At 41.0% G+C, this 13,851-nt stretch overlaps 1 protein-coding gene across 2 annotated transcripts; it reads right to left on the bottom strand.

Moving 5' to 3' along the window:
* Positions 1-836: 836 nt before the first annotated feature.
* LOC102101762 (lysosomal acid lipase/cholesteryl ester hydrolase-like) lies at positions 837-12,720 on the bottom strand. Of its 2 annotated transcripts, XM_088059480.1 has the most exons (11): positions 12,575-12,720; positions 10,681-10,819; positions 8,669-8,783; positions 8,219-8,417; positions 7,323-7,432; positions 6,363-6,499; positions 5,267-5,407; positions 4,430-4,501; positions 3,550-3,570; positions 3,052-3,120; positions 837-1,863 (listed from the first exon to the last, which is right to left on the bottom strand). In XM_088059480.1, exons 1-11 carry the CDS (start codon positions 12,709-12,711, stop codon positions 1,630-1,632), a joined length of 1,374 nt encoding a protein of 457 aa, XP_087915606.1. In that variant the 5' UTR covers positions 12,712-12,720; the 3' UTR covers positions 837-1,629. The 2 variants fall into 2 exon arrangements, with proteins under 2 accessions (XP_087915606.1, XP_005520655.2); XM_005520598.3 differs by lacking the exon at positions 3,550-3,570.
* Between the last annotated feature and the right edge of the window lie 1,131 nt (positions 12,721-13,851).

Raw genomic sequence — 13,851 nt, 5'->3', positions numbered from 1 at the left:
CTACATGCTCTGGTTCATGGAGAATCAGTTCTAGTTCATGGTTAGCCCTGATTCTGCAGCAGGGAAAATGCACTGCTGGTGAGGGTTAAATGAGTGCTTGGTGCTGTGGTTCTCTTTTCTTCCCTCCCTTCCACTGTAGGATTTGTGCAAAGTCACACTGTCAGGTTCATCCCGTGCACCTTGTCTGAGTGCTGGGTGGTGCTGCAGAAGTGTGAATGAGAGCAGAAGTGAAGGGCTTTGCTGCCAGACACTTGAGAGAGGCCTTCTCTTCCTCTTTACCTTTACCTGCTCCCCCTCCCCTCAGACTGAGCCTGTGTCTGTGTTGGGTGCAGTGTTGTTGTGCCTGTGCTGGGTCTGCCCTGCTGCTTTATGGAGTTGGGCCAGGTCTGCTGTGACTTCTCTGGGGCAGTCAGGACAGTGGGATTAATAAATGATGTGGCTTGGGCAAGAGTAGCCACTCAGTGACTTGGACTACTGCAAAGGTCTCCAGGAGCTGAGACCTCAGTTCCCAGAGGTACCACAGGTTGCTAGAGGAGGTGTGTCATTTGCATATGTTTGCATGAAGGTATCCTTTGCATGTGTTTTCTATATTACGAGAGACAAACATGTTTTGTTTATATTGCTCTCTATCTCCCAGATTATTATCAAATGGGTTTCACTTTCCACAAGTCTTGACTGAGGAATCTGGGTTTATGCCCCCACCCAGAACACCCACAGTTCCTGACTCTCCTGACTTGCCCTGTAGTGATGAAACCTTTGGTGTGATCTTTACCCCCTGGAACAGTCTTTTAGCCAAGCACTGGCATGATCAACTGAGGACCTAGAAGAACTACAACTTCTTTACTGATAGTGGCAGGAATATTTATTGAGATGGATGCAGTTGTCTTTTATGTGCAGTTTGCTGCTATGCCTGATCTTCTAAATCCCTAGCTGCCAGGTTATGAGCATGAAGACTATAATACTCTTTGTAGTAAGAGGGGTAACAAACCATCAGTTAGTGTGAGGGTAAGAGAGTATTTGCATCTGTCCAACAGCCACATGTTTTCTCTGACATATATGTTTTGGTGTTGGATTTCTTGGCATTTGGGTCAGTATAGCCAATCCTGTCTGCTTAGATGCTAGGATAGTTACACAAGTGAAAATCTTTTGGGTCTTCCTCACGGCTGTTGGTAGTGTTAGAAGAGGAAAACAGGTGTAACACTATCAGGATGACAGACAATTCAACTTCAGCCAAGTTCAGTGAACAGAGAAATTATCTCCCATTTTGGGTTTTCATGGGAAATCACCTTTGTCTCAAGTGAAATAGGTAGTACAGATCAACAAGGAAGCCGAAAATGAAATCTTAGCAAAATCAGTCATATAAAAACTGAAATCTTCCAAAGTAAGGGATCCCTGAAGTGTTCCATCTAATATATTTGTACTTTCAGTGGTCATTCACATCTACCTCAGTGTCTTCAGAAAGACTGCAGTCACCGAAACAGTGTAACACTATAGGAAGCAATGTAAAAAAATTCCAAACCAATTGTCAGTAGTTTGTAAACCTCGATACCTATCCCTATCCCAATAATCAGCTGCTAAATAGAAATCTCTGGGGTTTCTGTTGCATGAGTTAAATCCTTCTGTGGCACTTTAAGCATACTTTTTTAGTAGTTCAATGATTTTCAGATACATTTTCTCAGTTGCATCAAGGCCCCAGAGGAAATCGAGATGTCCCCAAGTAGGAAAATGCTTATGGTAAATGAGATTAGTAATCCGAGGAAGTAGCCTTGCCATGTCTTTTGGATCTGCGAATTTGTCCTGCCCACCACTCCAAACAGCAGTTGGTGTCTTTATCTCCTCAATCTTGTACACAGGAGGAGCAGTCTGTAAGAGAGGGAGGAGACCTGAGTGAATGCTGCTGCTGTATCAAAGCTGTGTTTAGAGAAAGGTTTCTGAGGAAGCACCTCTCTTTGTCTTTTGCTTCTGCACTGTCTACAGTAAAACCCATAAGGATGAAGGCCACCCTCTTATTGTTCATTGCCCTAACCCCATTCCCTGCCTTGCTTGTCATCACAGAAGTTGTTAAAGAAACACAGAAGATTAAAATGGACATCATCTGAGATCTCCACCAAATGACAACGCAGGATGTTTATTTGTCAGTATGGTAAGAGACTGTGCACAAGATGTTTTTAAACTGACCTCTGTTATCAAAGGGTAGCTTAGTTATCTTTCTTCTTGACTGCTTTTTGGGCAATTTCCTAACCTTCCACAGCTTTGGGAATAAAACACTGCCCATTTCAAAATGTAAACTTTAGGTATTTAAAGGCCATGTGTGTATGAAAGGTGTCTGAGAAGGAAGGTGTATTTGGAATCTTTATCCACCTGTAAAACAGTGTGCCACCCATAAAATAATCTGCGCTGACTCACAAAGCGCACTACAAGTCAACTGATCTGATCAACCCTCAAAATATTATCAGACAAATTGAAAGTGTTGCAAGAGGAGCAGAGCATTTTTGAGTGTTGACTACACAGTAACTAAAGTTCCTACAGACCAAATTTTACCTGTTTCCTTTTTTCTATACAGGATACTTTAGTTCTCCCTAGCAGTCCCCACTGTGACATATTAAACCATCCCTTAAGTTTAATTTTTACAGCAAGTAAGCTCTGAAAACCAAGTTATGCATTTCCACTTTTTTTTTTTTTTTTTTTTTTTTTTCATTCTCCCCATTTTAGTGTTTAACTGAAAGACCTTGAGGATTTTTGGGAAAGTAAAGAGCTCTGTACTCATCCAGTCCTAAGACCTAGGTGAGGCTCTTAGCCTTTTGGGAATGGCAGGTAAGCTGACACATCCCTGCATCAGTAGGGGAGGCTGTAAGAATCTGTATATGTTGTGTTTGTGAATAGACTTTGACAATTATGAGTATTAGATTCAGGTGAAACTTTACCTAAGGTCACCTTCCCCTTCTTTTTGTAGCACTCAAGGTATGCATCCATATGCTAATATATGAATTTTTCTATTCTTTGTTTTGCCAGGACCCAAGGATGAGTTCTCAGAAAAATGAACTGCCTTACCTGGTTGTATTTCTTCATGTTTTCCTTACAGCCATAGTCATAAGCTTGAAACTGGTCTGCACGTATGATCTATGAATATTGTAATGAGGATAGATAAAATGAAAGTGTTAAGAGACAGATTGCAGGAGTTTTCTTGCATATGATTGAAGTCTCAGAGAGTAGACAGGATTTCAGGGATAGGAAACCCCTGAAGAGGGATTGTGGGATAAGTGATTTCACCACCTTTCCCCTTGCTGACATTCTCTCCTGATCTTCAACCACCACCCTTGTTATGTTTAGTTATTAAAACCTTGCTGCCCTATCTTAATTGGCTCTTTAGTTAGCTAACATGACTCTTTGTGATGCAGGAGCATGTCAGGGCTCTCACTAGCCTGGGATACCTCCTCACAGTCCTTGACTTTTGTGTGCCTGCTTGGTCTGGTCTGGCCTATTGATATCAGAGGCTCTGTACTGCACTCAAGAGCATTGGGAGCAGGGTGTGATTACCTTGACACTAACCTGTTGTCTTCTGTGATCTGTCTGAAAGGAAAATCAAAACAATAAAGGATTAACCTGTCTTACTGATAATGTGTGCACATTTTTTTTATCCAAACCTCTAAGTAACTGAAGATATGATAGAAATCTGCTAGCTCATCTCTGTTTTCAGGCTCTGGGTGCCTGGATATCTTGGATGCTCTGGGTATCCTGGTCTGGATACCAGGAATTTTAGGCAGGGGGTGTACAGAACGCATGTATTTAAGGGCTGGTTTAAGTGGCACAGCTCACTTAGAGTTCACTTAAGTTCACAGTTCACAGTTCACATAGAGTGATGTGTTTCTGAGCAAATACCATCTTGCCCTGGTCTGATTTGGAGCCTAGGCAGAACAAACTCAGGTCTGAAAGTGGCATGAGGTACAAGCAGAAGAGGCAGTTCCCCATTTTGCCATTGTGCCAGCAGGATTTGTGCAGTAAACTGGCTTTTGGAGGCAATAAAGGCTGCAATTAACCCTCTGGGAGACAAGCTTTGACCTAGATCACTTCTTTGTCTGGTTCATCCCTGACTGTAAAGTTCTCACTTATGCCACCTGCCAAGTGCCTAGATCATGCTTGTGTTCACTTCTGGAGCTTTTAAGGCAGGCATCATAAACAAGGATGGAGGCTGGATGCCAATAGAACTGACCATGGAGAGGTGTGAGGTGCCCTGGGGAAATCTCAGAGCCAGCTGCCAAAGGGGAAATTCAGGGAATGATCTGGTGAGCCATGGGAAACGGGGCTCCCTCTGTGACAGGAGAAGATGTGAGGGGCAGATTTCCAGATCTGTCACCTCTGGACTTCCCTGTTGGCTGTCAGTTGCACAAAAAGCCATACTAAGAGTGTTTATATGTCAGCACAGTTATACCTGATGCCAGTGAATAATGTTCTGTACTGATGTTCCAGCTGGGTAATGTCCTGAGTATGAATCTGTTCGGCTCTGGAGACAAAGCAAAAGTGTTATGAAGGCAGAGGTCCAGTGATGTGACAGAGTAAAACTGTGAAGGCCCTGAGCAACATACTGCTGCTGTGTATAAAACCCCATTTTTATAGGATATTCTTCAGGTATAAAAAAGGAAGTTGAGGGAAGATTTATAACTGTGCTAGTTTACAGTAGGAATGATTAAATAGGATTTTTTACTTTTGGGATAATATTTTCAACAATAGTCCTTAGCCATAGAGAAAATATAATTTGAGAAGCATGCATGGCCTTTTTTTTCCTTTTTTCCTGTTTCTATGATTTGTATGATGCTTTTAAATAGTGCTGTGCACAATCAGTAGAGAAAGACTGTTAACATACAGTTCTCTTGAGCGTAACGAAGCTGCATGTGTGAGAGCTTTTTATGGGCACACTTTTTAAATAGTCTGAGAGATGAAAGGTGACTGGAGAGCAGACATGTGAAAGGTCTGTAGGAAAAACAGACCAGAGTAGAAGGAATTTTCTGTAAGAAAAGCAGCCACAGTAAAGGAATGCAAACTTTGCAGGGATAAATGTGAAGAAATAGCTTTGAGTTTTGGCTGGAAATGTTTTAATGTGTAGCAAGCAAAAATAAACCATCTCTTATATTCTGAGGAGTCAGATGTCTATTGTTTAGGAAGGAAGGTAAATGAATTGTGCAAAAGAGGAAACAATCTTTCTCCATCCAGTTGCCCTTCAAAGCTATTTCAGATTTATTTGTATTAAGCTTTTCTTGGATGCGCTTACCGTGTTCATATTTTGTATCATGCCCCCAACTATGTAGGAGAAGAAACTGCCACAAAATTTTCCTTGACATGCACAGAACTGTGTTACAGGTCCTTTCAACAACTCATTGTAGTGAAGAGCTCCTTTGCAGCCAAGTAAGAACTGAGGGGAGGAAAAGTGAAAAACTTTTCTTAGTTGTTGCAAGATTATTTCATGCTGAAAACTCCCGCTTCTTTAAGTCACTATCTTTAGTAGCCTTGCCTCTTCACAAGAGGCAGGATTGCTGAAACTGCTTGCCATCCCACTCTCCTTTACAGTGTGTTCTTCCCAAGGGCAGGCCACATGTTCCTTCTTCTCCTTGAGATGAGTGTTGGAGATCACTATCCACTGTTTCTAGTGTGCTGATCTCAGTGAGAAAGGAAGTTGGCTGCACTGATGGCTGCAGAATATAGGAATTCCCTTTTTGCCCTAATATTTTTTCCTGGCAGGTGCAAACTGTACTGTGGGTACCACTACTAAGTAAAGAGGGATCAGACAAATGAGACAAATAAGGAGGGTGTAAAGCTGAATGCTCAACAGTCACATCATGGGCGCAACTTGGAAAGAAAGAGGATGTGCTTCTGTGGTTTGACATAAAGTATAACATGCACGATTTCCACATTCCCTGCAAATTCTATTAAGTTGACACCTTCTGGTGTTTCAGTTGAATTTATCACTTTAAAAGTAAATATTTTACAAGCATAAATGGTTTTCATGTCTGATAAAATTAAGATGTGAAATATCTTATTTGTGATTTTAATTAGTGCTTAAGGCTATATTTAGTAGAGTATATTATATTTCTTTTGTTCTGGTATCTGAAAGTTTTCTTCAGAAATATTTGACTAAAATAAATAGTGGTGAAAATATGTCTGCTACCTTAAAGAAATTGCAAAAGAGATACCATGTGAAACCTTGCAGTTTAGCTCTCTGGGAAGTCTGAAGTCTACAGGCACTGCCAGCACTCTGATACACTGAATAAAATTCTAACAGATCATCCCTTAAAAGTTCAGGTTGAGTGAGTCCAGCAGAGACAAAGCAGACAATTATGTCTTTCTCTTTAGAAGGAGAAATGACTTACCCTAATCAGTGACTTGGGAAGATTTGTAAGACTAACCAGGGGACTGGTGGCATGTGTGATGGTGGCCACTGGTGCCAAAGCAAAGAGTGCTTTAATCTTCTGAGACAAATCAGGGTAAGTAGAAAATGCTATGAAGCCTGCAAGCTCAGAAAAAGAAATCAAGTTGATGAAGAGATCTCAAAGACCAAATAAATAAAAAAGCAGTAGGCAGCAAAGGAGTGAGACTAGATTAGCACCCCATTGGCTGTTTTCCATTTCTGTGCTGCAAATGTAAAGAAAATGATTCTTGCTTAAAACTTATTTGGGAGATAAAGTTCATTCTAAGGATACAAGCTCATTGGAGCATGTACTGATACTGCTTTTGTCAGAACTGACAGTTTTATGTTAAGGCCAGTTTTGGTTGAAAAGGTATATTAATCAGATTTTTGAAATTCAAATTGTCTCTAAAGTTTCTTAAACTCAAAATAAAGAGTTTCTCAGCTTGCAGTCTCAGAAAGACTGTATGTTTGTATGCTGGCATTCAACAATAAAATAATTATCTGAAGATTAAGAATATAATTTTTGCTTGTAACTAAGCACATACTTCTATGAAAGTTAATTCACATATAAAGGAAGAGTATAAGAAAATCATTAAAGCTAAAAAGGGGTTGTCCCATCCTGTTTTCTGAATGTGTTTAAATTTCTCCACTGATGGATTTGACTGGCTGACATAATTATCTAACGACATAGAAGGTGATGGCTTAGTCTGAGTTATTCATGATGCAAAAAGACTCAGAATGCACATATGGGAAGATACTCATAATGCCACTTCCCCCCATTTATTCCTCTGCTTCTGAGTTTGTTTTTGTAAAAGGACAATGGTACACTGTGGCATAAACCCCAGAGTCTGCTCACAGATCTTATCTATAAATCATAAACACCAACACTGACTCTTTGGTACCCAGACAGTTCTGACATTACCTGCTGCTGACCCTTCAGAGTGACCAATATAGTAAACATCCTTCTGTCCAGTTTTATTCATGATGAAGTTCAGTTCTGCAGGAATATCGTATTTACCTATTTCATCGAAGCTGTGGGGAGAAACACAAAAAGCTGGCAGACAATTTGTCTGTCATGGTGTGAGTTACTGACTGTCAGTTTTGTTCATTGCACCAAGCAGGACCCCCAGAAGGAGGAGGTTGCACACTGAGTCTGCATCCTTGCTTGAGCTGGGGAGGTGGGCAGAGGAGTGCAGCTGTGCAGCCTGGCTGCCTGATGCTTTGGGCTCTGTGTGGATGAAGTGCCAGTTTCACCTGACAGCTGCAGCCCTTGGGGATTTAATCAGTGCTTTCAACTGCGTGGTTACAAGAAATACTTTTCCCTCAGATAACATCAGTTGGTAGTAGATCAGATTTCTAGACTGAGCTGAGCAGTCTCCTGTTCTTTTTGCACTTGGGACATGGTGTCTGGTGGGAGACTTCAAGGTTACAGATGCCTCCCAGTTCTGGAAGCATTTTCCTAAAGAATCCAGCATGGTGGATGGATAAAGGTGACCTGTGTACTTCCAGCTTTGCTTCTGTATGTGCTGCTTCCAGAAGAGCCTGTCAAGATCATGAAGCCAATTCCTTCTTATAACTTCCCTGATTTGCCCAGGAGTGGCTGCATCTGTGGAAAAGAGTTTGTCTACTCTCCTTAAATGTTGCATGTCCCACTTGAAATCAGATTATATAAAAACATGTAGTGTTTTCATATAATTTAGAAGGGATTTTTTTTCATATAGCCAGAAGGGGAAAAGTTCTGCATTCTAGTAGCAACCTCCTAATCTTGCTAGCTCCCTGAAAGTTGCTTTCTTCAGAAATTCTTTCTCCACAGAGTACCTGAACTGCCAGAACTCTTTCTGGCAAGGCTTAAGGGTCCTGTGTTTTAAAGACCAGGTGTCTCCTCGGCTGTTTCCCAACCAGACGTCATAGCCAGCATCTGCAAGGATGAAGCCCAAGCTGTTGTTGGGCAGATTGGCAATCCAGTGAATAGAATCTGATAAAATACCATGATGTAGCAAGACTGCAGGCTTCTTCCCTGAAACAGAAAAGATTTTCCTAGGCTGTAATAGGTAATGAATGTGTAGTTAAAAGTGGGATGCAGAATTTGGTTTTGCAGGAGTGTTTTAACCAATATACAGAATTCAGGTCGCATTCTAGGCTGAATGACTGGGTACCCTTGCTGAAATAGAAAGGTATGGAACTTGCCATTGCATATGCAAAGGGGAAAGATGGGGAATCCATGTAAGAGCTGGCTCTCAGACCTTTCTTATATCCTATAAGTCATACCTGTATTTTGGCTGTTCCTTCCAGCAGGAATTCTGAAAACACCAAGAATGTATCCATCCTCTGTTGTAACTTCATATTCCTCGCTGGGAAATCCATGATATCTGATAATTTCACTCTGTGGGAAGCCAAAGGAAATTTTGTTATCATGCATTTACAGAGTAGATATTGGTGTAAGAACTGAGGCTGCTTCTGCCCAGGAATGTGAAGCTAGCCAAGACCATGCCAAGAAGATAAATGTAAGATAAAAGATAGCGTATTGCTAGCCTTTCTCTACTTCTCTGTGTTATGCTGGTCGGGAGGGACACCAAAAGGGATTCCTGCAGGAAAACAAACCCAGGTCTCTCTTTTGGTGGATGATCCTATAGCTGCCATGCTGTAGCCATGGAGGCTGGAGGATGCAAACAGCAGCAAGAGGAGTTTGGATGTGTTTCTGTGAAGTGGTTTGTGTATTCTACTTAATGTTGTATCACTCAAATTGTAGTAATTGCTGTAGGTGTGGCGCTCAAGCACTACACTGACTTATAAGGGTAGCAGGATGCAGTAAAGTCTTACTTTACAAACAGACCTGCCTGGACTGTAATTGTCTGGTGTTTGATTCCCTATTATGGGACAAAGTGAGTGACTAACCTTTTGGGAGATAGTTTATCTTGTTTTGCAAGGCTGACACGGGTCTGTAATGTGATATTCTGCTTTGGAATGTGGTCAAACCACTCAAATAATATCCTATTTTGCAAGCTATGGGTGGTGGGCTGAGAAGTGTTCCTGTTGTGTGGTGGTGTTCCTGTCACGTGTTCCTGTTGGTGTTGAATTATGCCAAAACAGGTCTGACACATCAACCCCAAATTAACATACTGATAATGAGGCAAAGATCTGAAAAAGGTAAATTGCTGAGACAACCTGGAGACATAATATTGGCAGTCGATCACTTTATACTATTGAAGTCCTGTCCACTTTTGTATGGTTAGGTTCTCCTAACGTTTCCCTTCTTGGAGTGTGTATGAAGATTTCTCCTTTGGGTTGGGACCCCCCTCAAAGTTACTCCTTGAGACTGTGCAAAAGAGATTTTGCCCATGGTTTTTCATGTGGGTGTGAGTTACATCAATCTCTACTTTAATAATTGTTTCTTTTTGCTAGTTAAAACAATAGTTTTTATATGATTGCTTTGATATAATGCACTGTCCTGTATTATCTTATTCTAATGGTTTTAGCTACTGTTTTGTGTAGTAAAAAAATCTGATTTGACTATCTTTTTCTAATCATTAATTTGAATAAATCATTTTTTTATATAAATATATCTGTTTTTCCATGGTTAGTCCTGCAGGACAAAGTTGTAGAATGGTTCAATCACATTTATAATTCCTTAGGCTTCAGCAGTGAGAGTTGGAGGCTTGGACTGGATTCAGCTGCACCCAAGCTCCTCTTTGAGAAGGAGTTTAGACATCCAGAGGATCCTTTCAGAACATCCTGACTCAGCAGAAGGGCTTCTCTAATTAACTTTTTCAGAAGCTCCCACTCTCCCCCACAGCAAGGCTGTACCTTTCCAGGGAGTAAACATGCAGCAGTATCTCTATCTGGTGCCCAGTGAACCCTTTCTTGCTGAAGTGTGGTTAAGCAAGCCATGTAGGGTGGATCTCCTATTACAGAGTCACTCACAGCACCGCCTACTGCACTTCTGCCATGGTGAGGAAATCTTCCATGATTCAGAGCAAGGGGTTTTTCTTGTGGGAATCTGCTGCTTGAAGAAGGGGTTCAAGCACCCTTACCACTGCACTTGGCAAACAATTACAGAATTACAGAAGGACAGGCCATGAGAAGCCAGCCTTCATTTCCACTGCAAAGGAATTCTTCTCTCTAGCTCAGACTGTTTGGACAGGAGCACCAACATTTCCTCTAGGTCCGTGGTGCAGGAGGTGCCCCTCTGAAGGGAGCTTACTTTAGCCTCCTGATAGGCACTGTTAGTGGTAGTGGGAGAGAAGATTTAGAAAAAAGGGAGAGAAGGTGACCCAACTCACAACATTCATGAAGCATTCGGGGTTGCGACTCTTCTTGCAGCGGTTTGTGTCAGCACCTGCAGTGGGAACTGCCGTGAATCCTGCTGAAAAGGCAATTCCTTGGGAGCAGAGCAGCACGAGGAGGCACCACATCTTGGGGCTGTGTGGAAGAGAACGTGCAGGGGTGTTTGTGTTAGGAAGAGAGTGGAATTCCCAGGAAGACCCAAGAAGAGAATGTCCTGAAGGTTGCCCAAGAGTTGTTCCCCAAGGGCTGCCAAAATAAGTACCTGTGTAAAGGAGGGATTATCTACAGCTTTTCCTGTTTAATATGGACCATGAATGAGTCAAAGGCTCCAGGATGAGAAGGAACCAACCTGGGGACCTGTGTTTACATGATATCAATGCTAATTTGTGATGATTACCTTTCTTTCTCTTTACATATGACTTTTCTATTGTAAATCTGTCTTTCTTGGAGAAAAGGCTGAATCTTCCTGGATTTTAGGCATTGTCTGGTGGTCACAGCAAAGCCTGTCTGAACAGAAATCGTAGTGCTCTCTGTGTAGTTAATGCCCTGCTTTTTGGCTGCAGCCATCTTTGTGATTAGCATGGATGAAACAGGTGATAAACCCAGAGGGTTTTATCTGAAACACCATGGGAAAGATCATTAAGATTTGGAGAGTGTCGAAAGGATAGGTAAAATATTTATTTATTTCCTCTGAATTTCTTCCGGAGGGAGAGAGTGAGTTATCAATTATTTTCATTTTTTATTAAATCTATCATATCCCTTGAGTCACTACAACATTTGGATTAAGCCACAACTGGAATATTATAGATAGATAGATAGATAGACAGCTATAATATAAAAGTTATATATTATTATTTATATATATAGTATAATATTATACTTTTAATATTGTAATCCAAACTCACTGTAGTCTTACCACTTTGTAAAAGAACACTCCATCTGTCACTACAACAGAAATCCTCCTACCTGTGTGCTCTGAAAACACAGTTTCAGAGTAAATATTCCACTTCTTTCTGCTATTTTATTTAGTTCAAACAAAAGTAAAAACCACATTCATCTTTTTCTTCATGTGGAACATTCTTTGGGAAAAAACTGGAAAAGTTCCACATAAGTCACAGTTTGTACTAAAGATGAAGCTATGGGGTAGCTAAATTATTATCTGTTTTATGTACAATTTTCTATATACTATACTGAACATGAAAGCTTTGTAAATCAGACATAATATGCCAATTAACTCCAAGGCTTGGCACACAACTGTCTCATTAATTTCAATGGCCAAGTCATGACTGTAGGAGCCTTGAACAATTAATCTAGTCTTTTTATGCAATGAAACAATGCCTAAGAGTGACATTTACCATGGCAAACTGGAAATAACTGAAATATTTAAAAAAGAAAAAAAAGGTAGAGGAAGGTGCCTGAAAGATACATTCAAAAATGCCATTTCTGGAGGTTTCTGAGATTAATGAAAACAAACCTTATATTCTTGAGTCATAATGGCTTTCACATACACTATAAATGGGACAGTCTAGCAGGTGTCAGAATCTCTGGGTTAACTTACAGGGAAAACTCAAATGCTTTTGGAACTATAAGAACAAAATTAATTTAATTTATGTACATGCTTTCAGCGCTGAGATTTCCACGCATCCACAGTGACATCTCTAGGGGAAAAAAGCCAAGGAGAGCAAAATGAAACCATCAGTTACTCCTTTTTCCCATTTGCATGGGTCAAAGGCTTTCTCTTCTCTGCCTCTGGCACCCCTGCCCTTTGATGCACAGCAGTCAGAAAGGACAGCAGGCTGGCTGCTCTGAGAACCAGCTGCACAGAACCAGGACAGCACATGTCAGGCAAGGGAGAAAGAGACCATGGATGCATTTCAACAAGCAGCTTACCTCTCTTGTGACTTTCTTGCTTGTGCCTCCTGCTGCAGCTCCTGGTCTGTCTCCTGCTGATTCACTGCCAGAAGCTTGTGCCAATAAAGGGAGCAGCAGCAGAGTTCTGTGTGAGATCTGCATGTATAGGAGAGCATGTTAAAGTGCTGCTTGTTTGGAAGTATTTAAGGAGTGGGGTTATTTTATGATAAATAGCACCGTTGCACGATGTTCTGAAAGACCAAATTGCACCATGGACCTGGTGAGGTAAAGAGGAATCTAACCTGTCATTAGAGCACTTATTAGAGCTGGGTTATTCTTGTTCCCTGAGGCTGTGACAGATCTTCACCTGCACTGCTACCTGTCTTAGTAAGTACTGTAACTACCATATTTTGGGATAAAAAGGAAGAATTCATCTTTTCTCAAAGCTTTATAGCTGTGAATGTGATCTCTGCTGCTGTGGGTAGTACAAAGTGTTTTGGTCACTGGTTCCACACCAATTGCTTGTTTTCTGGATTGCTGATTACTTGGGGACAAACCTTCATTGTTAGATAAACTTAGAATAAAAACAAAAGTGATTTGAAAGGTGTGAACACCACTGCATACAAAAAGGTGTTTGTTCTGAGTTACTCTACTTCTGTAGGGATTCTCAGGAACAGAATTAAGTTTGAAAACATTGTTTAAACTTGGAGTCAAGAGAGGGTGCTAACACTAATTATTTCCAAGCCATCTCCATGAGCTCTCTGAACACAAAATATTGGAGACCCCTGCCTAACTACTGAATTAATTGTAGTCAGCCTTGGGGGGCTTGATTCTCACTGAAACTGGCCTTGTTTCTTGATGCAGCAAATTCTTTGACACGTGGGTGCTAATGATATGCTGCCTTGCCTGGGAAAATTAATGAAGTACTTGTCAGTAAACAGAACCCGGGAGTCACCACAGCAACAATCCTGATTTATGAAGAAGGGCACAGTCTGTGGAAAAGCCGAAAAGGTGATTTCTCAATGAAAAGCATCACAGCTCAGATGATACCTCTGCTTAGTGAGAAATATTGAAGACATTTCTCTGCTCTCTTCTTAGCTTACACCATCCTACATTTCTTTGTTTTGTAGGATTGCCGGCTGGGAATTATCTGCAACACTTTACCTATATTACCTTGTGGTGGCACATGGGACTTACGATATGTTTTCTGATATTGTTGATGGAAACCAAGTGAAGAGCAAAAGGTATGTTAGCCCATTAGAAAATGGAAAAGAGAGTGAAAGTAATGCATAGAAAAAGAGAATAGAAAACACAAA

The sequence above is a fragment of the Pseudopodoces humilis genome, chromosome 9, assembly GCF_049639895.1.
Source record: "Pseudopodoces humilis isolate 2021_Gansu_Grassland_sample_001 chromosome 9, ASM4963989v1, whole genome shotgun sequence".
Classification (NCBI taxonomy): Eukaryota; Metazoa; Chordata; class Aves; order Passeriformes; family Paridae; genus Pseudopodoces; species Pseudopodoces humilis.
Note: the sequence above shows the minus strand (reverse complement) of the source record. Positions and strands in the feature narration are given on the sequence as shown.